The 24,986-nt window shown below is 59.2% G+C and overlaps 12 protein-coding genes across 12 annotated transcripts; 7 read left to right on the forward strand and 5 right to left on the reverse strand.

Moving 5' to 3' along the window:
• Positions 1-511: 511 nt before the first annotated feature.
• Positions 512-2,237, forward strand: CcaverHIS019_0206600 (uncharacterized protein; the record flags this gene model as incomplete). Its single annotated transcript, XM_060597697.1, has 3 exons — positions 512-592; positions 675-902; positions 939-2,237. 3 exons carry the CDS (start codon positions 512-514, stop codon positions 2,235-2,237), a joined length of 1,608 nt encoding a protein of 535 aa, XP_060454564.1.
• Positions 2,238-2,392: 155 nt separating this feature from the next.
• On the reverse strand, positions 2,393-3,273 carry CcaverHIS019_0206610 (uncharacterized protein; the record flags this gene model as incomplete). The annotated part of the gene is made up of 4 exons (XM_060597698.1): positions 2,393-2,664; positions 2,742-2,992; positions 3,024-3,181; positions 3,214-3,273. 4 exons carry the CDS (start codon positions 3,271-3,273, stop codon positions 2,393-2,395), a joined length of 741 nt encoding a protein of 246 aa, XP_060454565.1.
• A 283-nt stretch (positions 3,274-3,556) lies between these two features.
• CcaverHIS019_0206620 (uncharacterized protein) lies at positions 3,557-5,198 on the forward strand (the record flags this gene model as incomplete). Its single annotated transcript, XM_060597699.1, has 5 exons — positions 3,557-3,622; positions 3,654-4,149; positions 4,198-4,514; positions 4,593-4,853; positions 5,037-5,198. 5 exons carry the CDS (start codon positions 3,557-3,559, stop codon positions 5,196-5,198), a joined length of 1,302 nt encoding a protein of 433 aa, XP_060454566.1.
• A 789-nt stretch (positions 5,199-5,987) lies between these two features.
• CcaverHIS019_0206630 (uncharacterized protein) lies at positions 5,988-6,607 on the forward strand (the record flags this gene model as incomplete). Its single annotated transcript, XM_060597700.1, has 4 exons — positions 5,988-6,172; positions 6,206-6,312; positions 6,344-6,445; positions 6,477-6,607. The coding sequence occupies 4 exons, from the start codon at positions 5,988-5,990 to the stop codon at positions 6,605-6,607; spliced, it is 525 nt and encodes a 174-aa protein (XP_060454567.1).
• A 1,653-nt stretch (positions 6,608-8,260) lies between these two features.
• CcaverHIS019_0206640 (uncharacterized protein) lies at positions 8,261-8,894 on the forward strand (the record flags this gene model as incomplete). Its single annotated transcript, XM_060597702.1, has 4 exons — positions 8,261-8,484; positions 8,515-8,661; positions 8,693-8,745; positions 8,779-8,894. 4 exons carry the CDS (start codon positions 8,261-8,263, stop codon positions 8,892-8,894), a joined length of 540 nt encoding a protein of 179 aa, XP_060454568.1.
• A 250-nt stretch (positions 8,895-9,144) lies between these two features.
• On the reverse strand, positions 9,145-11,825 carry CcaverHIS019_0206650 (uncharacterized protein; the record flags this gene model as incomplete). The annotated part of the gene is made up of 3 exons (XM_060597703.1): positions 9,145-9,941; positions 9,976-11,648; positions 11,683-11,825. 3 exons carry the CDS (start codon positions 11,823-11,825, stop codon positions 9,145-9,147), a joined length of 2,613 nt encoding a protein of 870 aa, XP_060454569.1.
• A 1,352-nt stretch (positions 11,826-13,177) lies between these two features.
• Positions 13,178-14,542, reverse strand: ORM1 (uncharacterized protein; the record flags this gene model as incomplete). Its single annotated transcript, XM_060597704.1, has 5 exons — positions 13,178-13,270; positions 13,476-13,572; positions 13,625-13,732; positions 13,769-13,818; positions 14,090-14,542. The coding sequence occupies 5 exons, from the start codon at positions 14,540-14,542 to the stop codon at positions 13,178-13,180; spliced, it is 801 nt and encodes a 266-aa protein (XP_060454570.1).
• An 828-nt stretch (positions 14,543-15,370) lies between these two features.
• Positions 15,371-17,420, forward strand: CcaverHIS019_0206670 (uncharacterized protein; the record flags this gene model as incomplete). Its single annotated transcript, XM_060597705.1, has 3 exons — positions 15,371-15,554; positions 15,822-16,078; positions 16,113-17,420. The coding sequence occupies 3 exons, from the start codon at positions 15,371-15,373 to the stop codon at positions 17,418-17,420; spliced, it is 1,749 nt and encodes a 582-aa protein (XP_060454571.1).
• Positions 17,421-17,651: 231 nt separating this feature from the next.
• CcaverHIS019_0206680 (uncharacterized protein) lies at positions 17,652-18,624 on the forward strand (the record flags this gene model as incomplete). Its single annotated transcript, XM_060597706.1, has 3 exons — positions 17,652-17,656; positions 17,722-18,160; positions 18,499-18,624. The coding sequence occupies 3 exons, from the start codon at positions 17,652-17,654 to the stop codon at positions 18,622-18,624; spliced, it is 570 nt and encodes a 189-aa protein (XP_060454572.1).
• Positions 18,625-18,834: 210 nt separating this feature from the next.
• Positions 18,835-20,104, reverse strand: mtd1 (uncharacterized protein; the record flags this gene model as incomplete). The annotated part of the gene is made up of 4 exons (XM_060597707.1): positions 18,835-18,960; positions 19,044-19,279; positions 19,329-19,896; positions 19,940-20,104. 4 exons carry the CDS (start codon positions 20,102-20,104, stop codon positions 18,835-18,837), a joined length of 1,095 nt encoding a protein of 364 aa, XP_060454573.1.
• Positions 20,105-20,618: 514 nt separating this feature from the next.
• On the forward strand, positions 20,619-22,094 carry GPI12 (uncharacterized protein; the record flags this gene model as incomplete). The annotated part of the gene is made up of 4 exons (XM_060597708.1): positions 20,619-20,693; positions 20,731-20,812; positions 20,857-21,288; positions 21,562-22,094. 4 exons carry the CDS (start codon positions 20,619-20,621, stop codon positions 22,092-22,094), a joined length of 1,122 nt encoding a protein of 373 aa, XP_060454574.1.
• Positions 22,095-22,215: 121 nt separating this feature from the next.
• Positions 22,216-24,777, reverse strand: CcaverHIS019_0206710 (uncharacterized protein; the record flags this gene model as incomplete). The annotated part of the gene is made up of 10 exons (XM_060597709.1): positions 22,216-22,739; positions 22,774-23,232; positions 23,265-23,300; positions 23,375-23,659; positions 23,845-23,873; positions 23,908-24,140; positions 24,178-24,257; positions 24,289-24,311; positions 24,344-24,684; positions 24,745-24,777. 10 exons carry the CDS (start codon positions 24,775-24,777, stop codon positions 22,216-22,218), a joined length of 2,043 nt encoding a protein of 680 aa, XP_060454575.1.
• Positions 24,778-24,986: the final 209 nt, after the last annotated feature.

Raw genomic sequence — 24,986 nt, forward strand, 5'->3', positions numbered from 1 at the left:
CAATCCCTTGAAACTAATCCTCGCGCCCTCTCTACCCCCCAATTTCTTGCACAGTATATTTCATGCACGCGCCATGCATGCTCGCCATCAATTGTCACCTTGGCATCCATCCCTCTCTCTCTCGCACATTTGATTCTTGATCCTAGAACAAGATCACGACGGACAGAAAACGCAGACGTCACCTTACGGTATAGTAGTGAGAACATAGCCTTTTTTCGCCCCACACTACGGTAAGGCACTCTCCCCCTGGATCTGCCGATCGGGCGCCGTCCAAGTGGAAGGTAGAAGCGGGGGTCATGTTGATCACTCAATAACTTGATCCCAACATCAACACTACTCAACACTATCAACACTATCAACACTTTACATCACTCCCCCTTCAACTCTCCAGCACCCTCCTCGGCGAGCATCTCAATCACCCTCCCCATCTGACCGCCTGCCGGTCAGCTCACCAACTGGACCTCCCTCACCGTCCGGGGTTCAGGACCCACCACCTTCCTCAACCGCAGTGATGGACGCCAACCGCCCAACGCGGGCCGACCGCCCACCCCTCCCCCCGCGCCTTGGGAGTGGTAGCAACAGCCGGATCCCGGTGAGTAGTTTGTGGTGGCGCGGCGCCGCGCATATGCACCAACCCTGCACCGCCTTGGCCCACCCATTTCGCTGACGCACAGTCTCGTAGTGCACCACGGCGTCAAACCGGCCGCCGAGACTCTGCCGAAACAACCGGTCGCGCTGGGCAAGCCCGCCAGATCCTGTCCCCTGTTCCAGTGACGATGGGCCACAACGGCCTCACGCCGCCTCCGCTGCCGCCGCGCGGCTCGAGCCCGAGCGTATTCTCGGGCCGTGAGGGAAGCACCTTCTCAAGGCGTAACGGGACGATCACGAGTCCGCCACCGGAGGTGAGCTGTCAAAGATTCTGCGAAAGCTGACAACAGGACCTCGAGCTCTTCGCACACCACTGTCGCCTGTTCTTCTTCTCAGCCACGCCGCCCGAGACGTCGCAAGCATACATCACTGCCACGCTCGCTAAGATGCCACCCGCACACCGCGCGGCCTACACCCGTGTACAGTCGCAGCTGCGGTCTGAAGCGCACCTCCATCACCTACGTGTGCGCATCAGCAGCTTCCACGCGCTCCTGTCGTCCACTCTCTCGAACGGCTCGCTCTCGCTCCCGGCACGTTCGGAATTAGGCAGTCCGCGAGCACGTTCTGAACGTGCTGAGCGCCTCGACCACTTTATTCGCACGTGGGGCACCTCCTCCACTGGGCCCCAGCTGCCGTTCTTCCGCGGCCTGTGGGGTGCTTTGTGTGTGCAGAGTCGTGGGCCTAAGCGCGGTGGCGCTGGCGTGCGCCGCGTCGTGTGGGAGATTGACGACGCCGTGTTCCTCGAGTCGGGTGGACCAGAGTTTATGGCCGAGGCGGTTGCGGTGCTCAAGGGCGTGCTCGGATTCGAGGACCAGCCCCTTAGCACGCCGCCCAAGTTGCGGCGAGCCAGTCCCAGTCCAAACTCTCCAGAAGATGATCCAGATTCGCGTGCGCGCTCCGGCTCGGACCCATTCACGGACCGGCGCACACCAGGCGGTACTCCACCCCTTCCGCAACCACGCAAAAGCTCGGGCCGCGGCCCTGCTCCGCCTCCCCCCATGTCGCGTCGTAAGGCTTCACCCAACCTGGACGAGGCTCAATGGCACGACAACGGCGCACCTCTGTCGCCCCTCTCACCTGACAGCCCAGGAGACCGCGAGGCACTGTTAAGTGGGGTACCGCGCTCGCCTTTGAGCTTAGCGCCGATGACCGCACACGACCGGGACAGCATCGACAGCCGTTCTTTTGACCTCGGAGAGGAGGAGGCGGAGCTGAATCGCCCACGTTTCCGGCTGTGGACGTTCCCTGCGCACATCGCTGACGACGAGGCGGTCGCGCTTATGCGCCTCTTCCCGCGCTTTGTTGGCCGCGGCGTCGACCCGCGCCTCAGGGCCAGCACCCCCGCACCGCGCGACAAGGACCTCGAACTTGGCCTCGTGTCCGGTGTAGCGGGGGACGTGTGGAGCACGTTGTCCGCCGACGGAGTTGAGGTGCGCCTCCCGCGCCCGGAGCGCGAGGATGAGGCTGGTGTCGTGCGCTGTGGCACTGGTAGGATGTGGGCCGGCGGCGCGGACCGCAGAGCTGGGTGGGAAGGAAGCGCGTGGTTCCGCTTCAAACGCTGGTGGCGGCGCCTGTTTGGCCTCACGTAGCCGGAGCGGAGAGATACCCGACGGACGGAAATGTTGACACTCTTCTCGGACAGTGCAGACGGAACAGTGAGCCATAGAAGACAGAAGACCAAACGGATTGTAGAGTGTAGAGTAGTTGACAAGTGTTCAAGTTTCATGCAGTGTACATCACCTCACTACTGTGCCCTTGCCTTCTCCATGGCGTCGGCAAAGTCCTTCATGGTGGGATACTCCCAGTCTGGCACGATGTGGTCCAGATTCCTAACGCCCATGTTTGCGCCAGCCCGGCTGATCCACGCGCCCTTGAGGCCAGCGATGTGCCCAGGCTCATGGTCGTGCAGCTTCGAGTTGGCAGTGACGAGGATTTCGTCCCGCTCGATGCCATAAAGCTCTTTGAGCCTGCGGATTGCGTACTCAAAGTTGCGCTGGTCAGGCTTGTATGAGCCGACTGCGGTCAGAGGGCGCGTTGAGGGAGGGCCTATTCACGCAAGTCATGGAACAACTCCGTCTGCTACCTCAACTCACTATCCTGGGCCGTGAACACCTGGTCAAAGGTAAACCCCTTCTCGAGCTTCTTGCGCGTCTCGGCAAACCCGGCATTGTGGACATTACTTAGGATGACGAGTTTGAGGCCCATCTCGCTAAGACGCCTCAACGCGTCGGCCGAATCAGCAAACGCCGGCCAGGACGGCACGCTGTTCCCGAATGCGCGCGCTTCCTCCCCTGTAGCAGAGAGGCCGAGATCACGCGCAGTGTCGCTGAACGCTTGGGTGAGGCTGGATCAGCTGAGGCGAGAGGGGGACGCACACATCGTCATACACGATCCCAGGAGTGGCTGCCTGCACGCGTACCTCGTTGGGATTGAAGGCTGTGAGGATGCCCTGTTCGTCTGGCGCGCCGTCTTGCGAGAGCAGTGAGCGCACAGAGGGCGTGTCAAGCATGCCGCGCTCCCAGTCGATCAGTGTCTGGTGTTAGGGGAGAGTGGGGGGAAACCCACGCCGTAGCAGTCGAACAGCAGGGCCTTGTAGTTGCGGAAAAGGGTGTTTTGACTGGCCATGATGAGGTAGGTGATGTGGGACGCTTCAAGATGCCGGTATTTATCAAGTGCCCGAAGTTACATTGATTCATAAGCGCCAACGAGCATTCCGCGTGACCTCTACTTTGCGAGTCGCGCCGCGACATGAGCCACTCGTGAGCTTTGCTTGGGCCAATGAACCGGATCCGAAGGGATGGAGATGGCCACCGCTCATCTCCCGCATCGCGCCCATCTCCCACCTCACATTCCGCACGAGTTGCGCCGAAACCTCGCATCGTCTACATTTCGACACCACTCTAATCACATGTCTGGCGCCGCACAGGCGGTACACCCCCCAACGTACGATGACCTGCCATACCAGCGCTTCCTTGTACGCCCGCGGTCGAACAAGCTGACGACAGCATGACCACCTGATCCCGAACACGCCGTTCCTCCTCTCGCCGCGGGCGACGGAGCGATGGGGAGCAAGGCGGGACTGGGTGCGGCCTCACTCGCCGCAGAGTGGACTGCTGGCCAGTCTAGGGGAAGAGGAGATGGGCACGTTGTTGTCCGGCCTTGTTCCGCGCAACCCTTCCTCCCCCTCCAACTTACCTTCCTCCCCTACCAACCCACTCTCCCCGTCCGCACCCTCCTTCGCAGCCCCGTCTCCACCCGCCCTATCCCTCCCCAACTTCGCTGCCCTCGCCGACTACGGCGACCAAGTCGTTCCCGTTGCCGACACTGCGCAGCGCGAGTTTTCCGAGTTTGCGCGTGACGAGCGGCGCCTGCGGGAAGTCTTGGAGCTCTGGGAGTCAGGGGAAGGAAGGACGTTATACGTCAAGGACTGGCATCTGGTTGCCGAGCTCGGTGGTGGAGCGGACGCGCGGGGAGTGTATGAACCCCCGAGCTGTTTCCTGGGTGAGTTGCGCTACTATACAACTCTCGGTCCACAGCCGCTGACGGCAGACGACTGGCTTTCGCCGCCCTTTGACGCACCCACATCATCGAGCGCGTCCACCGCCGACTTCCGCTTCGTCTACACCGGACCCGCGGGAACCTTCACGCCCCTCCACCGCGACGTGTACGGCTCGTACAGCTGGAGTGCGAACATTGTCGGCCGCAAACTGTGGTGGCTCTTCCCACCAGGGACGGAGCCGCGTGATAAGCACGGCGAGCTCCTGTTCGACGTGCGGGATGCAAAGGCACTCAAGGTGCTCCAGGAGGAAGGCGAGGTCATCTTCGTCCCAAGTGGGTGGCACCACCAGGTGCTGAATCTCGACTTTGTGAGTGGCGGCCAGCTGTCGCTTCTCCGTCCACAGCTGGCAAACCGCTACCGACCGCCAAGTCCTCTGCTGACCCAGTGTATCTCCATCAACCACAATTTCTTCTCCTCGCCGACACTGCCGCGGGTGTATGCCTCGCTGCGGGCATCTCACGACCGATGCGCTGCGAGCATAGCCGACGTGCTCCCCGACATCAAGGCGAGGCTTGGGAACACAATGCTTCCAGACGGTACGAGGGCGTGGGAGGCTGAGTGGGCGGAGGAGGTTGATGGGTTACTGGCGCGCGATGCTGGGTGGGGTTGGGAGGGGTTCTGGATGTGTGTGAGGGATGACCTTGTGGTGAGTGCCGAGCGAGGCGAGCACAGCGGGTGGAGCTGGCGATCATGGAGCCGATGCAGCCGGTGCGGAGAAAGCGGCGGTAAGAGCGTTGCTCAGGTTGGGCTGTTGACGCGCACGTCGGTGGGATCGCCTCTGGCAACTATGCGGACTTCATCGCGAAGTCAAAGTCGATGCTGACACCAGCACCCGCCTACAGGATCGGACCTGCGGCCAGGGGACGACGAAGTCGCGCGTTTTGTGGGTACAGTACTGGAGCAGTATAAGGCGAGCGCAGAGTGGCGTCTGTTACCGGCCGCGCGCGCGGTCGCGGTCGAGGTTGAGGCGTTGTTAGCCTCGAGGGCGTAGCAGGGCGGACCGGACATAGCATCGATCTTGACGTAGTCCGACAACTCCGTCGGAGCACATGTTTACTCTGGCAACTCGTTATGTCTGCAGGAGCTGCTCACGTCACCTGCACTGCCACCACTTATGAATACCGCTCGCGGAATGCTGGGCGGAATCTGATGGACCGTCAACCCACAGAGCAATTGAAGAGACTTTGTTTCGGTTCATTCTAATCTCGGAATGTTGCTGCCAAACTGGGCCGCTCGAATTGAATCTGCAGGATACCGGACCAAGGAATCCGCAGGATGGTTCCGCAATCCGCACACGGTAGTGGAGTATAAGCCGCAATCCTCGCCATATTAGCCACATTACGAAGTCTGCGTGTGCCGTTCTAATCCGTCGGAGCGCGGTACCGGTCCACATGTTGCCACTAAAGCTCTCCTCCTCACCGCTCCGCACGGGACTGACACCTCGACGGAGCTGACCGACACGCGTGCTCACTGAGCGCACGCGACACAGCATCGAGGGTGGCGGGAACAGTTGTGATATTCTCGAACCTGCATCCTGAGACTGCCATTAACGACTGCTGACGTACAGCTGGCGTCGGCTGGAGAATGTCGATCATTAGTTGCTGACCTCCGCCTCGGTGCACGCCCCCCGGCCTATTCGCGGCCGTCTCAACTGCGCAAGCTCGTCGAGAGGCTCCAAGTTGTCACGCACTTGCTGTCAGCCTCAAAGTGGCGTGCTATAAGAATGAAGCCTCTGCAAAGACAACACCACATCCAACAACCAACAACCAACAAGACAAGAATGTTCAAGACCCTCGCCATCCTCGCCACTCTCGCCCTCGCTTCTGCGCAGGACTGTCCGCCTCCCACATCGAGCAGCACTCCCCCTCCCAAGGCGACCGGCACGGTAATCCACCCGAACGGCGACACCTCCAAGTGTCTCGACGTCCAAGGCGCCAACTTTGCCAACGGCACTCCTGTTCAGATGTACGTCCCCCGTCCTTCTAAACTGACTGTTAGTTGGGACTGTAACGGAACCCCCGCACAGTCATGGACGCTCCAGCGCGGTGCTGGCAAGGTCAAGCTCGCTGCCAACGGCACAAACTTCTGCCTCGACGCAGGCACCAGTACGTCCTCCCCAATAGTGTAGCTAATGAGACCCCGCGAATGGCGTCGGTATGAAGATCTGGAGCTGCGTCGACGTGCCCCAGCAGAACTGGTTCTACACCGACGACAACCGTATCGCACTCACGGGACAGGGTGGGTACTTTGCTGGTCGTGCTGACATAAGGATTCTGCCTCGACTTGACCAATGGAGACAAGACTGATGGAAACCGCGTCCAGATCTGGCAGTGCGGTACCGGTAACAACAACCAGGTATGGACGACCAACGTCCTTCGCCGCCGTTACATGCGCAGCTAAGCGATGTTTAGGCGCCTCATGGACGCTGAATTGAACACTGTATTCCGTAGCCCAGCATTGACAAGCTCAGGATGCAATGGACCGTTTCTCGCACTGTGATGGATTGAGATCAAACTGCTACCCAAACCTGAGATATTTACTCCATCTCTGACCTGTGCGCCAGGTCTCCTGGGAAGAAGAGATCGGAACACGACCTTTTGCAACCCCAGACGAACTTTTTCGCACGACCTACTCTTCCCAAGAACGAACATTTTCGCAGGCGAGATGGCCGAGCGGTCTAAGGCGCTGTGTTAAGGTTTGCTTGCAAATCCGCAGTCTTCGGACGTGGGTTCGAATCCCACTCTCGTCAACAGAGGATTCAATTCCTCAGCCTCCTCTTTTCTCTTTTGCCAGCTTGGGCGAACGAATCCAACTCGCTCGAGGATGCTCGAGGTGAACATTTGGGTGTTGGTGCCAGGTGCCTGAAGAGGAACGTGTCAAGCTTAAAGAGCAGTCTCGGAGTGAATGCGTGGTGGGTCACACTCAATGTCAATTGTCCATTCACGGTAACGTAAAGCAGCAGCTTCGCCCACTTATGTTGTTCTGTTTGATATGAAGGCCATTAGCGCAGTCCAAGGATGTTACACTAGGGTGCAAAGGGCCACGCGACACCGTGCTGTGGCATAACATCAAGGAATATACTCCCACAGTGCTGTTCAGGATAGGATGTGAATGACACTAGGGTCGGAAAATCAATTGAGATGTCAATTTCGGTCCACCGCACGACCGGGCCACCGTGTCACAGCGCTGTTCAGTGGGCCCACCGTGCAGCACACTGTAGCATGATATGAGTAGATCTGACAACTCTGATCTGATTGAGAATTACAACTGTTGCACAGCTGACACGTATCCCTTCCCTCAACTCCACATGCACCATCCTATTTAATGCTCTAGGCACAAGGTGTACGCTGCATTCCGCGGCAGTTCCTGATACCGTCGGAGGATGCATTAGGATTCGGCTTCCATCTCGCTCCCGCAAGGCTTTCCGAGTACACTGTGCCGCTGACGTTACCTTCCGCCACGCCACCTTGGTGCTGTGGAGCAACACGTGGGTGTGGCGGGCGATCCCTGATTGCTGCCTCATTTCCAGTCGGCGTTGGTCCCTGCTGACTCCCCCCACACATCAGAATGACATAGGCCTGTCAAGTAATGCGATACCCATACAAGGTTCGTTTGCTTCGTATGTTCATACGCTGGACCTCGGTCATCTCGCGGAGGCAATTATCCGTACTCGGCTACATCGCCGCGCACCCGGCTCATGCCCTGAGAGCATGCTGGCCGAGCGCGGCAGAGCCGCCACGGACTGCTCACGCGGACCGCGGAGCCGCACTAGCGCGCCAAGTCTCCGCAGGAGTGAGGCCGTGCGGACTAGTGGCTCGGTGCTGTGCACCTTGGCGCGGTTAGAGGGACAGCGGACCGCGGAGCAGCGCCGCATGCTCCAGGCGCCTCCGAGTGCGAGAAGCACATCCACGCGTACCTGCAGGCGCACCCGTCACTGAAGTCGATAGCCTAGAGGCAGCTGTGGCGGAAACGATATAAGGCTGGCTGCCTCCTCGCTCATCACTACTCAACAGCCTCCATCACTACTCAACAGCCAAATCGCCTCCAACAACCATGAAGTACTTCGCCCTCGCTACCCTCTTCGCGCTCGCCACGGCCCTTCCCACGCCCCAGGACGAGGTCGTCGTGCCGGCCGTGCCCGGCAAACCCGCGCCAAGCGGTAAGCCGGTGCCGCTCCCAACGCCGCTCCCGAGTGTGGGCCTGCACCCCAACGGCAACGCCGGCAAGTGTGTCGACGTGCGCGGCGGCGTCATCCAGGCCGGCACGGTCGTGCAAATGTAAGACAACCGCTGGCCGAGCTGATACAGTTACGACTGCAACGGCACTGCGGCGCAGAAGTTCAGCCTCAAGCGCGGTGACGGACAAGTTCAAGTCACTGGCACCGACTACTGTCTCCAGGCCGACGGCAACTGGAACGGTTCGCGGGTCCGCCTCCAGCGCTGCAACAAGTCCCTGTGAGTAATAGGGTTGTGGCGCTGACGCAAGCCTCCAGAATTGGTACTACACCGACGACGACCGTATCGCCGTCACCGGCCAAGGTAGCTACTTGCAATAGGTGTCACTGACGACAGGCCTCTGCCTCGACCTCACGGACGGGTCGGACGCCAACGGCAACGCCCTTCAGGTCTGGCAGTGTGGCACTGGCAACACCAACCAGGTCTGGACGACCAATGTCCTTTTCGCCTGAGCCCAAGTTTGATCAGCAAACAGTGCATGCTGGCCCAACGGACCTTGAACGGACATTGAAAGGACTTTGCCCTCGCAAATGTCAGCAAAGTAACGAACAGTTGATGCAATGCTGTCTTTCCCTTGCCAGTTGCGTTTCGGCGGATAACTCGCAGTTTGTCCAAGGACTTCAGGTTGCATTGCAGCCCGTGGCCCAGTTGGTGGCCCCAGAGTATCCCAAGGGTGGCGTTATAGTGCCTAGCGCTTGACGATCAGTTCGTAGAGTTGAAAATCGGGTTCCGCCACGGGCGGCCACTGAGTCCAGTATGACCCAGGCCCGTGGCCGTCGCACTGCACCGCATCGAGGACGCGGAACCCCTTGGGTGCAGGGGCGAACGACGGACTGCCTTCTCTGCCTGTTCGCGACGGTAGAGCAGCGATTGCTCCGGATCGGCAGTCACCTGTGGGAGGATTGCGTCGGCCAGGGCGAAGCTGATGCGGAATCCGCGCAGTGGCTCGGGCTCTCCTGGGCCAACCTCTCCGTCGCTGCTACTGGCCTTCTCGTCCTCCGACGATGCGGCAGAGTTCACCTGCGAGCTGTCACTAACAGACGCGCTAGACCTTTTCCGCCGCCTGCGATACGCCCGGATAGCCCTGGACTTTTTGGCTGCTTGTTCAGCTGCGACAGCCTGGAGCTCCTGCAGGCGCTGGGCCAGCAATTTGAAAAGACGTGTGCTCGCCCGCGGATCTGAATTGCCGGTGGTACGTCGCTCTTTCTTTTCGTTGAGGCTATCACGTAGCCTGCACAGTTCGCTGTCGAGTTGCTGGATCCCCATGGCCAGCTTCTTCTTCCAGCTGGAAGCCAGGCGCCACTTGAGGAAGGGAGCGCCAACGGTAGGGAGCAGGACCGCATACAAGCCGTCCCGCCTTGTGCCTTTCGCGACGAGCGACAACTGGTCGATTCCGATATCAATTCGACGAGCCTGGACGACGTGCTCGGCCTTGGGGTGCGTGTCGAATTCGAGTTCAACGTCAAACCAGATACCACGCCTTGTCAGTGCAATGTTCACTGTCGTCAGCTGCGAGAGCCAAGATAAGCCTACCTCTGCCTTGGTCAGCGAATCCCAGTTTGGCAAACCGCAACGACAGAGGCAAGTTGCGAACGTCAGCCTGTAGCTGCTCTGCCTGGATCCGCAGACGCGTCTTGGTCGCAGCCTCGCAGCTCGCGCGCAACTCGGCGAACGGACTGAATCGTGTGCGGTCATGGACTTGGAAGTCGATGATGCTTGGGAACAGGTTTGCCAGTGAGATGTGGATGTTCTCAAGTACAAGTTCCACGCTGGGCGTGACGAGTTCTATCCGGGGAAGTGTGATGAAGCCTCGCCAGTTAATTCCGGAGGCTGCGAGCCGTCCAAGCTCCGACCAAAGTCCGCGCTTGAATGCCAGCCGCCCATTATCAAGAAGCAGGGCGTTGGTGAATGCGGTCCATCGTGCGTCGAGCTCGAGAGTGAGAGCGTCCTCTGAGAACCAGCCTCCGAGTTTCGGCTGGTACGATTTGATGTTGAATCCCTGACCGACCCCAACAAAGTGCTCCACGCCCGCCCAAACAGCGTTCCACTGTGCAGCATACGCCTCGTTTGAAAGCCAGGCGCTCAGATCGTCCCATAGTTGGGCCGCTCGCACGACACACGCATCCATGCTGACGTACCCCTTCTCCAGGAACACCTTCCGAAGGAAGAAATCGATTTGGACAGACAGGCCGCGGGCGGCCTCGTCTTCGAGAATGTAGGCGTACAGCTTGTTGATTGATTGCTGGATCGGGCCAATGGAGCGGTTGGCGGCGAAGCGTTCCCCAAGTGTCACGAGGTTTGTGAGGATACGACGGGTCGGCGTCATTCGTGGCTGAGGTTGATGTTCGGGCGCCAGTTCGGGGTGCGTTTGAGCGATGACATCGAACTCGTACGCGGCGAAGGTATCTAGAAGCCAGGTCATCGCCTCCGTGTAGCCCTCTTGCTCCTGCATACTGGCAATGGCACCACGGAGCTTGCGGAGGAACGCGGTGACTCGCGGGTCCAGTGTGACAGACGTCTCGGCGTCGACGAAAACGTCGCTGTCATCATCCCATCCACTGTCGGGGTCTCCGAAGGCCCCTGGGATATGAAAGTCGCCGGCATTCCTCCAATCGTCTGCGTCGTCGCTACTTGAGGCGCCGACATCTGCACTCGGAGCAGCTTCGCCCTTATCCTTTGCTGTGCTTAGGGCGTTTCCATCCTGATCTCCGCCTTCCGCACCTACGGCGTCGGTGCCGTGCTTTGGCGCAAGTGCTGTGAGTTCTGTTATCGCGGCTCGCAACTCGGGGTTGGTGAAGAGTATTGTTCCCAAGGTGCAGATATATCCGAGTGCCTTGCGCAGCTCGCCGTCTCCTTCGCCCCCCTCTCGTGCCGCAGCATTGACATCGCGCGCCAGGTCGCTCTCGAAAGATTTGTCGGCTTGGCTCACGGGGATCTCCTCTCTGGCCGAAGGACCGGAGAAGGCATGTTGAGCCGGTGGACGATGGCTCCCCCTCCGCGACTCGAACCACGCCATCGACAGAGTGTCTTGCAGCAGTTCGTCCCCGTCCTTCTCGCGCAGGACCTGCCTCACCGTGTCCGAGAGGGCCTTGGTAGCACCCAGAGCGGTCACTGTCTCGTCCGAGAGTCCATCTTGTCTCGTGGATCCGAGGAAGGTGGACAGCCGACCTAGCCAGCCATCCAGTTGTTGGTTGGAGGGAAGGTACCTGTCGTCAGCTCCTGCAGCGGGAGACAGCTTACCCGTTCCGGAGTGCGGACAGAATCGCCATGAGCCGCAAGTCGGACTGAGTGTCCTTCTTGATGTCTGACTCGCGCTCGGCGTCGATTACCTCGGTGAGCCCTCCCGAAGTTGGGTTCTCAGAGACATCGCGATGGAGTTTCATCGTGGTCACGTCTCACAGATGGGTGACCGGGATGAGGCCTGAAGAGGTTGCGGGAGGTAGGAGATGGTGCAATGGTAACTAGGTCGAGCTGTCGGTCGACAGGCAAGAGCGTTGGGGGGAGGCAGTTACGTCATGGACGGTCCGGCCATCTACGTTCCGCACGTCTCTTGATAAGGTGATGGAACCTGACTCCGAGGCCGATGGTTCCGCCGCATCCCTTACTCACGTTTCGCTGAAAATGATGCAACCTGGATCGTCTTTCTTCCCGGATCTGTCATTGAGATGTTACACCGCGGCGCCGCTAATCACAGTTCGGTACAACTTGCACTTGGTGTAACCGGATCTCATGCGTTCTTCAAGCCTGGGCTCGGAATGTATCAGACCTTTCAAGCTCTCAACCATCAATAGGGCGTTGTGGCGGAGTGGTTAACGCGGTTGACTAGAATGGAGTATTCTAGCACATATCAACTTCCTTCGGGAGCGCATGTTCGAATCATGTCAACGTCGAATTTTTTGGTTCGAATTTCTCTCGATCATTTTCAGGGATTCCAACTCATCTTCGGATGTAATCGAATGAACTGAGAATGGTCAGAGACGCTGCCCTTCACTTGGGCCCCGGTCAGCGCTGCGCGGCGGAGATGACCGACTTGTGCGTTGCGTGATCGATGCCCGTACGGCCGCCGAACACGAACACAGCCTCAATGAGCTACGCAAGGGTCAAAATTGCCACCGAGCGCCGAACTGTTGAGTCTGGTGGGGTGGTCATGGGCCTTGACGCGCGCTGGTGCCAGTGGTGGAGGTTGAGAAGCCTCAATATTTGAGGAGCCACATTACTCGTTGTGCAGAAAGCTTCTAAGGAGCGAAAAAAGCCGGTAGATGGGCTCGTGACACTCAATCATGGTACCATGCTTCTCGCTTGCGAAGCCTATGATGCTCTCACAACACCTCTTCAGCTAAGTCAAAGGTCGATCGAAGGCCTGCAATTCTGCAAATTGATGCCGATGGAGACATGGACACGTGCACGTGGGCACTGCGCAGATCAGGGCCCAGGTGCGCGGTATGACCGATCAGCATTACAGCAGCAGATTGGCATACGCGTGCGCAGACGCGTGCATGTAAATGTTGTAAAAACGACTGCTACATCACGTCACAAAATCACTGACCAGCATGACCAGATGCAAATAATGTCCACGACCTGACCTCTCCATAGTGGCCGGCGTTCACCCTGATCCGGAGGGTCGGACGACGAGACAGGGTCGCCACGCCACGCAATCGTCCCACGTTTGCCACGGAGACATAAGAGTTATAACCTTGCATAATGCGTCTAGTCCGGAACAATCATCAGAGAGCGCTTAGAACGATCCCTTGGAGCCCGGGGAGGCAGGACGCGACGTTGATGGGGTGACCGGGTCCTGCTGGAGGAAGTGGAAACGCTGGCGGTGGAGCTGGCGTCAGCGACGGGCTTATGAAAAGGAAACGCGGTTCACCAGGTCGCCGGCGATGCGATGCGTAGCCGGGGTGACAGGCATGACCGGCGATCTCTCATGCCGACGGCGGGACTGCGCGCAAGCGACGCGCACAACCAGTGCTTACGCAAGCGACACGCGGCTTCAAGACCGCGTTCGCCACCACAGGCATCATCGCACTCACAATCGGAAGCTTGGGGAACAAGACAACAATGAGAGCCGTAAAGTTGATAGCGAAAAGGTTGTAATTGTAGTTCGAGTAGTGCGTCGAGATCAGGAATCTGCATGTTAGTGACTGCCAACACCGTACTCGTGGACAGCTGCTCGACGTACAGTCCAATGGGCACACTCGTCAACCACTTCTTGGCAGGCGTGTACTGGGCGCCACCGTCGATCTGCTCCCAAAGCGTGAGCTCGTCGTATGCGCCGCCTGTTGACATCCTTCCTGTCAGCGCCGCGTCGGATTGAAGAACTCACGCAGTCTCAAATGGCATACCCGTAACGTGGTGGAACATGACGAACGAGAACTGCAGGATCAGCGGCTGTGATAGATGGGCCGGACGGTACCCGGCACCAGGTCGGCATATTGAGCAATATCTGTCTCAGAGCCGCAGTGCGCAACACGATACACGCGCTTGGGCGGCGGTCGGTTGGTGCCACGAGTGATCACGAATGACGAGACGATCTCGGGTGCGGTGATACCTTCCCTCGCCGCTCAAGGCGAAACAAGGTAGGCCGACATCAGAAGCATCGCTCCGCCGGCGCGGTGCCGGGTCCGTGCGCAATCAAGGGACTCACGATCATGTATCCGACATTGACGATGGTCCACGACAGCGAGTTGTCGATGCCAGGGATGGCGTCGATAAGGAGCTTGGCGCCGAGGATGAGCACGGGGTGGATAACCCATGCGCCGGGGGAGTTGACCCAGCCGGCGTTGTGGTTGGACACTCCAACACGGTCGTTGATCGTGTCGGGTTCGTCGCCGCCGACTTCGGTGACGGTCACGAGCGAGCCGGAGCGAGTACGGCCCTTGCGCTGCGGCTGGGGCATCAGGCCCTGTACCTGTGCCCCGGAGGACCGCCCGTAGCTGCCGGACGTGTTGTTGGACGAGCTGGTGCGGCCATAGGTCATGGGACGCTTGTCCGAGCCGGGAACGTATGCGAAAAAATCGGTCTCGATGCCCTCGCGCAGAGGCTGAGACACGGAGCGCGCGCGCGCGCCTGGGCTATGAGGTGCGGTGAGAGTCGGCATGGGTGGGTGGTGGCGTGGAGGAAGGTGTGATGGGAAGGTTAACGAGGGTGACGGGTTGTTTGCGAGTGGGGGCGAATCGAAGGGCCCTTTATGGAGGGACGGACAGGGAACAGTGATGTGGATGACGGGTAGCTCGTGAAGGTTGTTGGGTTGGGGGGGGGGGGGGGGGGGGTTGGGGGGGAGAGGGGTTAGAGTGATGCTGATGAGCTTGATGAGCAAGGTTGTTGGGTTTTCAAGTTGGAGAGAAGAGCAAAGAGACGAAGAGATCAAAAGGGGGATAAGATTGATGGGATGATGGGATTGAGATGTGGAAAGCTTGGAAGACTATAGTGGTGGCGGTGTTAAGGCCGGACAGAGCTCTTGTATAGAAGACGAGTCAAATGGCCCACTCAAGTCCAGATGGCCATCCACCAGGCTGCCAGGCTGGTTATAGCTGGCGGCTTTGGTCCAGGGACAAGGCACCCCTTGTACGTACACTACCTACCTACAGTACTTTTGGTACCATTGTACCCGCATTTCAAGCTCAATAGCATACCACCCTTTTGCCACCCTTTTGCCACCCTATGCCACCTGACGCCAGCCACGTACGAGGTCCAATCAACCCTTCCCGACCACGTGCGTACATCCCTCAACTCGAACATAAACACCATTCATGACCTCTGCTATGAATCGAACCACCGATCACTCCAGTTTACGGCACTGTTATCTCCCGTCTCAAGGAGTGCCGAGTACAAGTATGGTGTAAAATACTCCCGCTCCGACCAGCGACCCCGGTTTGTCTGGGATTTTCCGATTTCCAGCACAACCATCTACCTCCATTGGCGCATCATGTCCAGTCTCCCGCACCTTGGGCGGCTTGCCCGCGCCGCCACAACCTCCGCGCCGTTGCCATTGGCCTTGGCAGCCCCGCGTATTCGCGCGCTCTCCACTGCCGTCGAGGGGCAACGTCGCAACGGAGGTGGAGGAGACTTCCGCGGTCCCCGCTCGAACAACCGCCAACACCCCCGATCCCGTGAGTCGCGGCTTCAAGGTCAGAGCAGGAGGGAGGAGGCGTGCGGCTGGATGGTTCAGAAGGAGGAGGAGGAGGAGGCGGTGGTGGTGGTGGAGGTGGAGGAGGTTGCTGGTCATTTTCTCAGGTGTCATGCCGCCAAACGGCGGGGGATGCGCGGATGCCTCCGAAGTCTGCTGTTCGGACTAGCATCGCAGCTGGGCATATCGTTAGCTCAGCGCACTAGTCTTTTATTCCGATCTCTCGCTCGCATGCGCTAACGTTACTCAGGCGCCCCAGCTGTCCCCCCCAACAACCTCGCGCAGCTCCTCAACACTTTCGCGACGCTCAAGTCCGAGGGCCGTAGGCCCACGGCCGCGGCGTACGCTACGCTGATCAAAGAGGCAGCCAACTACGCTACGCGGCGTGGAACCACCGTCGAGCCCGGCCAGTTCAGTCTCGGCTTTGAAATCGCTCTCGGTGCGATGCGCGACGCCGAGGCGGGTGGCATCGAGCTGGGCATCGAGCCGCTTAACCAGCTCCTGAGGGTGCGTGAATAGCGCATTACTTTGCTGAAACCAGTTCACCGTTCTGCACCCCGAAATCCTGTCGTCACTGTTGATCGAGTTTGCCAAGCGCAAGGCCACGACGGTCGAGACGTACGACACTCTGGCCTCGCATGCGCTGTTGCCGGGCCACGTTGAGGAGCTGATGATGATCCTGGTGGAGATGTTCGAGCAGAACATGGCGCCGAACCAGAACATTGTGCGCAACGCCATCCGCCTCCTTTGTGAATGGGGCCAAAGCCGGCTCGCCATTGACCTCGTCCACCGTATCCAGGATGTGCCGGGCCAGCGCGAGGTGCCTTCCGAGAGCTGGGTGCAGATCCTCATCGCCGCTGCCGACCAGCAAGACCTGCCGACCGTGGAGGCGGCGTGGAACCGCGTCGTCAACATCAAGGCTTACACACCGGACGAGGGCCTGATCCTCTCGGTGCTCGCGGTCGCCGCGCGTTGGGGCAAGCCTGCACTTGCGACGCGTGCGCTGGGTGCGCTCTCCGACATTGGTGTCTCCAAGAAGGAGCACCACGTTGCGCCGCTGATCGAGGCATTCTGCCGCGACGGGCGTGTGCCGGACGCGATCGAGGCTGTCGGCCTCATTCGCGAAGGCGGGATCGCTCCCAGGCTCCAGACGGTGCGGCCGATCGTCGAGGTGCTCCGCACGGCTGAGATCATTGACCAGGCCTTCTACTGTCTCGAGGACCGAGTCAAGGATGAGAAGCCGGTCGACATTGCTGTCTTCAACGCTCTCATTCAGGCGAGTGCCAAGATGGGTGACCTTCAGCGCGCGCGTGCGACTCAGCTCGCAGCACCCGAGCTCGGGGTCGAACCTGATATCGACACGTTCAACATGGTGCTCTTGGCATGCGCTGCTACCAAGCACACCGAGCTCTCCAAGACCGTCCTCGGGGAGATGGAGGCCGCCGGCTTCGCTCCCAACGAGACCACGTACGAGTCTATGATCAGCCTCGCGCTCTCGCAAACTGATTACGAAGACGCGTTCTACTACCTCGAGAAGATGAAGGCGGACGGCATCAAGCCGTCGCGCGACATCTACAGGCAGATCGGTATGAAGTGCGCGGCGTTCGATGACACACGCCACAACCTCGTCGCGGACGAAATGGCAAACATTGGCTACGGCAAGCTCGACTTTGCCCTCGCGATGGAGCGGAAGCGCGAGCGCCAAGGACGGGGACGCGCGCGCGACTACCAACGCCACGAGCGGGGTCAGCGTACCGAGGGGCAGCGCGGGAACAATGAGCGGGAGCAGCGCGACAGGCGCCAGACTCGCACGCGAGAGCGTGAGGTGGAGTCGGCAACGGGAGCTTAGCACAGTAGATGAAAGCGAGTGATATATACCAGACCACTCTATGTATTGCATTTGCATGAGGCGTGTGCGTACTGTACCTGTTGGTTTGGTAGGCTTTTGGTGGCGGAAATTATCGTTACGTAAAGCCCGCAACAAGCAGACCGAGGAAATCGGATGATGAGGTGACGCCTGCTCTCGGTTGATCCGCTGACCCCTCTAAGTGTCTACCTCATCTCTCTCGCCGCCGCCAACATGCAGTGAGTCTGGCGCCTGGATCTAATCGCCTCTACAGTTCTCACGTTGATTGCGCTCGCTAACCCAGATCGCTCGCGGAAGAGTGCACCCCCCTCAAGCAACGCTACGACGCCTGCTTCAACCTCTGGTTCGAAGGCTACCTCCAGCCTGCGCTGGATGCTGCGGGTGTCCGGCGCCCGCTGATGAGCGGAGTCCCAGAGGCTGAGGCTGAGGCTTCTTCTTCTTCACCAGCCGTCTCCCCTTCCCCATCTTCCGAGGAACAACCTGCCGACGGCAAGCGCCGCCTCATCACTTCTTGGGCTTACAGCTCGGCGTTCCGGCGTCGCGCGATGCCCACGCCTGCCCCGGCTGACGACATGGTTGGGGCCAGCCACGTCCACTTTGACTTGGAGGAGGAAGAGGAGCCGGCCATGGATACGGAGGGAATGACGCGGGCTCAGATCAAGGCGGCGCAGTATGAACGACAGTGCGGCAAGGTGTGGAAGGAGTACCAGGGGTGCTTGAGGGTGAGTCCAAGGAGGGAGCTTGAGTGTAGGAGGGAGGATGGAAGGTAGAGAGGCTGGAGCGAGGAGGGAAGGGAGAGAGGATAGGGGAAGAAGACACGAAGGAGGTGGCCAAGATGGAGGTGTAGGAGAGGAGAGGCGCAGAGGAGAGATAAGATGAAGCAAGGGGGAAAGGAATGGTGAGGAGGCTGGCTGTGTGCGGCCGTGTTGGGCAAGGTGGCTGAGCCTTTTCAGCAGAGACCTCAAGTGAATACTAGCCGAGCTGACACCCGATCTTTCCACGCGCGCTCTCCATCGCGTCATCACATCACATCACCCCTTCTCTCTCATTGGCACATTAGAAAGCGATCGGGGACAACCAGAACCTCACGCAGCTGCTCGAGCAGGCGCGCGACGAGCATCCTTTACACAGTATGGATGGGCTCGAGGGGACCACATGGGACCCATCGACCAGGGGAGGACAGTAACCGACACAAACACTACGGCCCTAGAGCACAAACAGACTCAACTGAACGGGGCGTGTGTCGGGCCAGGTTATCTCAGCACCACGCGCCTTTATCCATATCCCACGCCGCTCTAGTATCCAGATGCATAGTTACCTATCCATCAACAGTCAAAATCTACAACACAGTTTGGGCTCATTGTGTGTGAGTGGGTTGAACCCCACGTGTTGGGCCCTAGTAGTTGCCCGCAGCCACGCGGTAGTGCTCGCGGACCATGTCCTGGTACTGGCAAAGGCGGAGGAGGTTGCGCTGCAGCATGCAGATGGTCATGACGCCGACCGAGGGGACGTAAATCGACGCCTGTTGTTAGTGTTTGTCGAATTGTTCCTGGTGCCTATTTGTCACCCGGCTCGGTTTGGGTTTGGGCTGTGGGAGGCACTCACGCGCTCTCGGACGTCGGCCTCAAAGTTCTTCTCGCCTGCGACGTTGACGCACACGCAGCCGTCCTTGAGCCAGCGCGTGGGCACCTTGTACGCCTCGGAAGGAACGGCCGAGATGACGACGTCGGACACCTGCAACGCCTGCTCAAGGGTGATGTCAATCTGCGAAGTGATGTGGTGCGGGTTGTACTTTGACTTTGCGGTCTCAGCCGACGGGCGCTTGGAGAACTCGACGACGGCTACGTGCGTGAGCGATGAACCTGGAAAGCGCAGATCACTAATACTTACAGTCAATGTCGACCGAGAGGACGCGCGCGCCGTCGTTGGCCAGGAGCGCGGCCAACGGGCGGCCCACCACTTCAGAGCGGTTAATGACAGTCACGACCTTGCCACGCGCACGGTCACCATACCGCAGGAGCGAGTTGTAGACTCCAATGCTCTCCAAGACCTTGACGATCGCGAGAGGCGTGCAAGGTAGGATACTCTTGACGGTACCGGGAGGCGGCTGGTCGGCGCCGGCGCCCTTGATGGGCTGGGGAAGGTGGCTCGCGGGGATGGAGCGGAGGGTGACAGGCGAGATGAAGCGCACGTTGTGGTACAGGTTGAAGAGGAACTGGTGGTTGAGGCCCTCGACGTCCTTGACTGGGTCAACGACGCTCTGAAGGTACTGGTCTTGCCGGTCGCCGTAGATGGGGTAGTAGACCATGATGCCGTCGACGTCGTCATCCTCGTTGGCCTCGAGGATGGCCTCTTCGACGCCGATGGAGACGCCAGCGCCGTCCATGCCCTCACGCGCATCGCCGACGAGGCGCAGCTCAAAGTTGATGCCAACCTGCTCGCACGCACGCTTCGTGAACTGTCGTCAGTCGTTGCGAGGGGAAGCAAGAGCGCTGACGCACCTCGGCGTAGTTGCGAGCATCCTCCTTCTTGGTCGAGAGGATGCCAACGAGGTGGGGCGCACGCTTGGCGAAGCGGGGAGCCTTGACCTCGTCAAGGAGCTCAGCCTTGAAGGGAACCGAGACCTTTGTGGCAGTAACCAGCACGCCAGTGGGAGCGTCGGACATTGTGATGACCTGTTTGGGTTTGTGATGCGGGATATGAAGTGATGTAGTCCACAACAGAAACCGGTGAATATTTCAAAGTGACGGAATTTGACAACCACGTGAGTGTGACACACGTGATTGATCTCCGCTTGCCAGATGGTTATCGTCCGGCTTATGGCCGCCTCTCGAGTGAGAGGGCGTGCGGGGTTGTCCCTCTGAATCCAGTTTGATGCGGGGTTGGATATGCCGCACCAATCTCTCACATCTTACTCTCTTACATCTCTGAGACTGTTCATTACTCTACATCTTTATCAGCGACACCTCACCCTCCTTCTCCTTGTCTGGCAAGCACCCAAAACCCGCAGTCACGGTACTCGGCCCAATCACACCATTGTCTAACCCAGGCCCGACTCCCACGCAAACAAGTCTACTTCCGACACACCCCTCCACCACATCACACACTCATTGACCCTCGACTATCCATCTCTCCTCTTCTTCAGTCTCCTCCGCCTCCACCCCCACACCTCTCCTCTTCATGGCATTGTTAGAAACAGCTCGCAGGACGTGGACGTTGCTCGTCTCTCCCGAGCTCCCAGTTCCATTCAACTATGTGAGCTACCTGCTCAACCTGAAACAGCTGACGCCAGGTCCCATTAGCTTTCCGTCTCCTCGCGTACATGATAGCAGCCCCGTTTGTTCTCTTCATTGCCCTCGAGCTCGTGGCATATGGTGAGTTCTTGAGCTGCAGTAACCCCGCACCCAGCTCACATCAGTCATCACCCGCACCTTGCACATCTCCATCTCTAATCTGCGTGTCCCACGATCACCGCCCGCGGCACCCCGCGAGCTCGAGGACGACGACACGATCGAAGATGAGGACACCTCCACAACTCCGCGCGCCCGCACGCCGAGCAGCTCCAAGGGGCAGCCATTCGCGCGGGCGTTCGGCGCAGCCACCCCTCGTGGCGCAACTACGGGCGCGCTTTTGCTTCTGGCCGCTTTATTCGCCGCCGGAGTTGCCGGATTCCAGATCCTCGTCACTCGCGCAAACGAGCGTGCCGCGCTCTCCTTAGCTGAGGGCGTCGAGAAGCCAGCTGTGCTGGTGCTCACGGCCCACCCAGACGACGAAGCCATGTTCTTCGCTCCTACTATCGTGAATCTGGTTGCGGCGGGGTGGGATGTTCACCCTGTCTGCATGTCAATCGGTACGTCTCGTATCTTAACTTTGTCCTCCCCTCCTCTTTCACGACTCCCTTCGCCGCGAGCACCAGTTCCCTTCCCCTGGACAGCGGCGACCACGGGGAACCCCTCACCGCACCCACATCATACACAGCCTACATGATGGCCCAGTAACGCCCGAACAGCAGACAACTACTGCACCTTGGGCACCTATCCCATTCAGCTCTTGTTGCACTCATCTCCGTCATCACCTTCATCCACACGTTGCCGATCCTTTCTCAGAAGTGTATTAACATCAGGTAACGCCGAGGGCCTCGGTGGCGTTCGTTCTCTCGAGCTCTTGGAGAGCTACACCCGCCTTGGAGTCGAGCAAACCCCACTGCTCCTCGACAACCCCAGTCTGCCGGACAGCATGGGCCCTGACGGTGCTTGGGACGCCGCGTACGTCGCCGAGCTGGTCGCTCCTATCGTCCGCACGTCAGGCGCCACTCATCTCCTGACATTTGACAACACCGGTGTCACACAGCACCCAAACCACATTGCTCTCGCGTACGTGCACGGCTACCTCGAGAAGCACGATGTCCATCTCGACCTTCTGCAGCTGCACTCGCCGCGTCTCGCGACCAAGTTCACCGGCGTGTGGTGGGCGATATTCATCGCTGCGCGTGACGCGCTGCGCCGCGAGCCGCCCCACTACCCGACCTTTGTCAGTACTCCGACACAGTATGCGCAGACGCTGTATGCAATGCGCGCGCACCAGAGCCAGCTCGTCTGGTTCCGCTGGCTGTATGTCTCTTTCTCCAGACTCATGTGGGTCAACCAGTTGGATTAGAGTTGGGTTTCATGGGATTCATGCAGCGTTACAATGTACACGGTGGCTTTCGCTGGTGACGATGTGATGGGCGGTGGACACTATGGACAACAGGTTGAATGCTATACTGATCGATGTACACTCAGGGTCGGAATGGATGCAAGTTACACTTGACGCATCTCGGAACGGCGTTGCGAGAGACGGAACCAGACATCACCTCGGCAGCCTTGAGAGGCTCAGAGCTGACGCGGGTGGCGGAGGTCGACGTAGGCGGGCGACCATGGGCGGACGCTGCGCCCACCGAGACGGCTTCGTCGTCGCTGTCTGCCGCATCGAGTTGGCTAATGACGGCAGTGAAAACGCCGTCCTCGTCAAGAAAGCCGCCGTCCTCGTCCTCGTCTAGGAGGTCGTCAGTTTCGTCGGCATTCTCGACGCCAATGACTCCGGGGAGATCATCGTCATCGTCACCCTCTTCGAGGGCGACTGTCTTGTTCACGGGTTCGTTAACGGCCACATTAGCCGCCCCATCTGCCGCTGCGCCCACCACCGCATCCGCTGGAGCGATCCCACCGCGAGCGTAATGAAGCTGGTGGTAAGGGGCAAGGGGATCGGTCTTGGCAACTTCGCGTTCGCTGTTTGGGGTGCGCCAAATGTTTGGAAGTACATCTGGTTTCAGCTCCAAGTTGAACATGAAACGCACAGTCCTTCAGACGCGCGATCCACCAGCTGTGCTCCTCGTCGACGCCGATCTGGGCCCAGCGGGCGCGAAGGCCCATGCCTATGAGCCAGGTGGCATCATCCTCCAGATCGAGAGCCTTGCCGTCGACCCACATGTCAAGTTCGGCCGGCTCTGCAATGGTGTCCTGCTCCAGCTCTAACGCGAGATTCTCCTTGTCCTCTTCCTGCATCTCCTCGACTGCATCCGCATAACGCTCCATCTCCGCACGGTGAGTGGGGCTCGGCTCGCGCCAGCGTTCATCCTCCGTCCATGAAGCAGGGATCGTGCGGAGGCGGTAGAAGTTCGACATGAACGCGGGGCCATCCGTCTTGTGAGGGGGAATGACAGCCGTGACGACGCGGCGACCGTAGGCCAGGTAGTTGAGGAGTCGAATTGAGTTGACGTCGGATGTCCCAATGAGAGGCGCAAGAATGTCCCTCGCTGTGGTGAGCTAGCCGTAAGCAAATACTCACCCTGTTCAGAGGTCATTGCCATCTGCGGTTCCGTCACTGGTCGTCAGTCCCATCTGTGCATTGAGCTGGTGAGACTCGTTTCACAAGTCGGCGAAATCTCTGTGACTCACCGTCACTGGTGGACCAATCGTTTCCCTCATCATTCTCCTCGACATTGACAGGCCCAGTTGGTTGCGACTGCCAGTTGATGTCGCGCTGAAGGTATGACCCACAGACAAGCGTCCAGGAGGCGCGGTTGAATCCCATGTCAACCTCCTCTTCGAGCTTGAACGCCTCGCGCAGGAGCCGGGGTCCCGCTTTCGCGAGCTTGACTGCGCGCTTGAAGGCCGGCGCGATGTGGTCGTCCGTCAGGATCTCGTAAAAGTCGAGGTAGCCCATGAGAGCGGCGAAGATCTCTGCAGATGCATCAGCAACCCGGCGGTCCTGTTGAACTTGTCCCCGGGAGAATGAGTACGGATGGAGTGAGTGCCGCCATTGCCCCTCGGTGTCCATGCGCTATGGCTCTCGCCAGCACCATGGAGGTCCGAATCGGCATGGCGATGGTCTGGAACTAGAATCCCAGAGCAAGGGAAGTGCTCACCTGCTGTCTTGATTGCGCTCGAAGGCTCCCTGACGTCAGAAGCAGAACCACTCCAACACTCACCACATAGAATCCGCATGCTGGCGAAGCATGGCAATGAAACCACGCACGGCAAGCTCGGGACAACGAACCAGCGCGCAGATCTCTCCGATCTCCCAGTTGTCAAACTCCTCCTGCTGACGTTTGGAGGCGGAGCGGCGAGCGTGGTGCGTCATCGAGTACCACTGGGGATTCGTGCCCGAGCCAGGCCAGTGGAGTCCGGGGAACTCAGTCTTGATGCCGAGAGTGTAACGAATCTGGGCGTGAGTCACCTCTCCGTTCCACCCAGCTCACGTTGTTCCACTTGCTCCGCGTCCAGATGTTCTCCCACGCATGGGTGCGGCTGTAAAAGAAGTCGAGGGCCGCATCATGAACTGTGGTAAGAGTGGACACGTAAGCTCTCACGTCGCTTGAAGGGCGGAATCGAGCTACCGTCAGTGCAGGCGGGTGGCCGTCTCACATGTCCGTGTTGACGCTACACGTCCGTGTCTCAGTCCATTCAACGTCCTCAAGACCGAACTTGAAGGCGTCCTCGAGCGAGGTCTGGTTGAACTTGTTACGGTTGGCATGCGTGCGCTGTCTACGGGCACGTCTCTGCTCGTCGAGATGCGGTGTGCTATGGTCCACCCCCAGATCGACGAACGGATTGCCGTAGCTGTCCTTTCCGTGCTTGATTACGTCGTCGGCCCAGCCGTTCAAACCGTTGCGGACATTGGCCTCGGTGTGGTCAATGTCGGTCGGGGGCTTGGGGATCGTGATCTTGCCTGGCGTCCACTCGTCAAAGGGAGTGACCATCTTGGCCTGTTCACGTTTAGAGGGGATTGGGTGGATGTCTGTGCAAAGCATGGTAATGGTACGTACTTGGTCCTCAAGAGAGGGGAACTCGTGGTACATGGTTTATAGCGTTTTGCTTGTCGTCTGAAGATTGTGGGAGGGTGAGAAGGTGTGAGAAGGTCTGTGAGAGGCGTTAGTATGTGAAAGGATAAGAAAGTGAGGGAAGGTGGGATAAGTAACAGAACTGCTGGGGATAGAGAATTCGAGGTGAAGAGCGAGGTGACTGGACTGACTAGGAGACTAGGACCGTGCTCAAAAGTGATCAATGT

Source organism: Cutaneotrichosporon cavernicola (genome assembly GCF_030864355.1).
Source record: "Cutaneotrichosporon cavernicola HIS019 DNA, chromosome: 2".
NCBI lineage: Eukaryota > Fungi > Basidiomycota > Tremellomycetes > Trichosporonales > Trichosporonaceae > Cutaneotrichosporon > Cutaneotrichosporon cavernicola.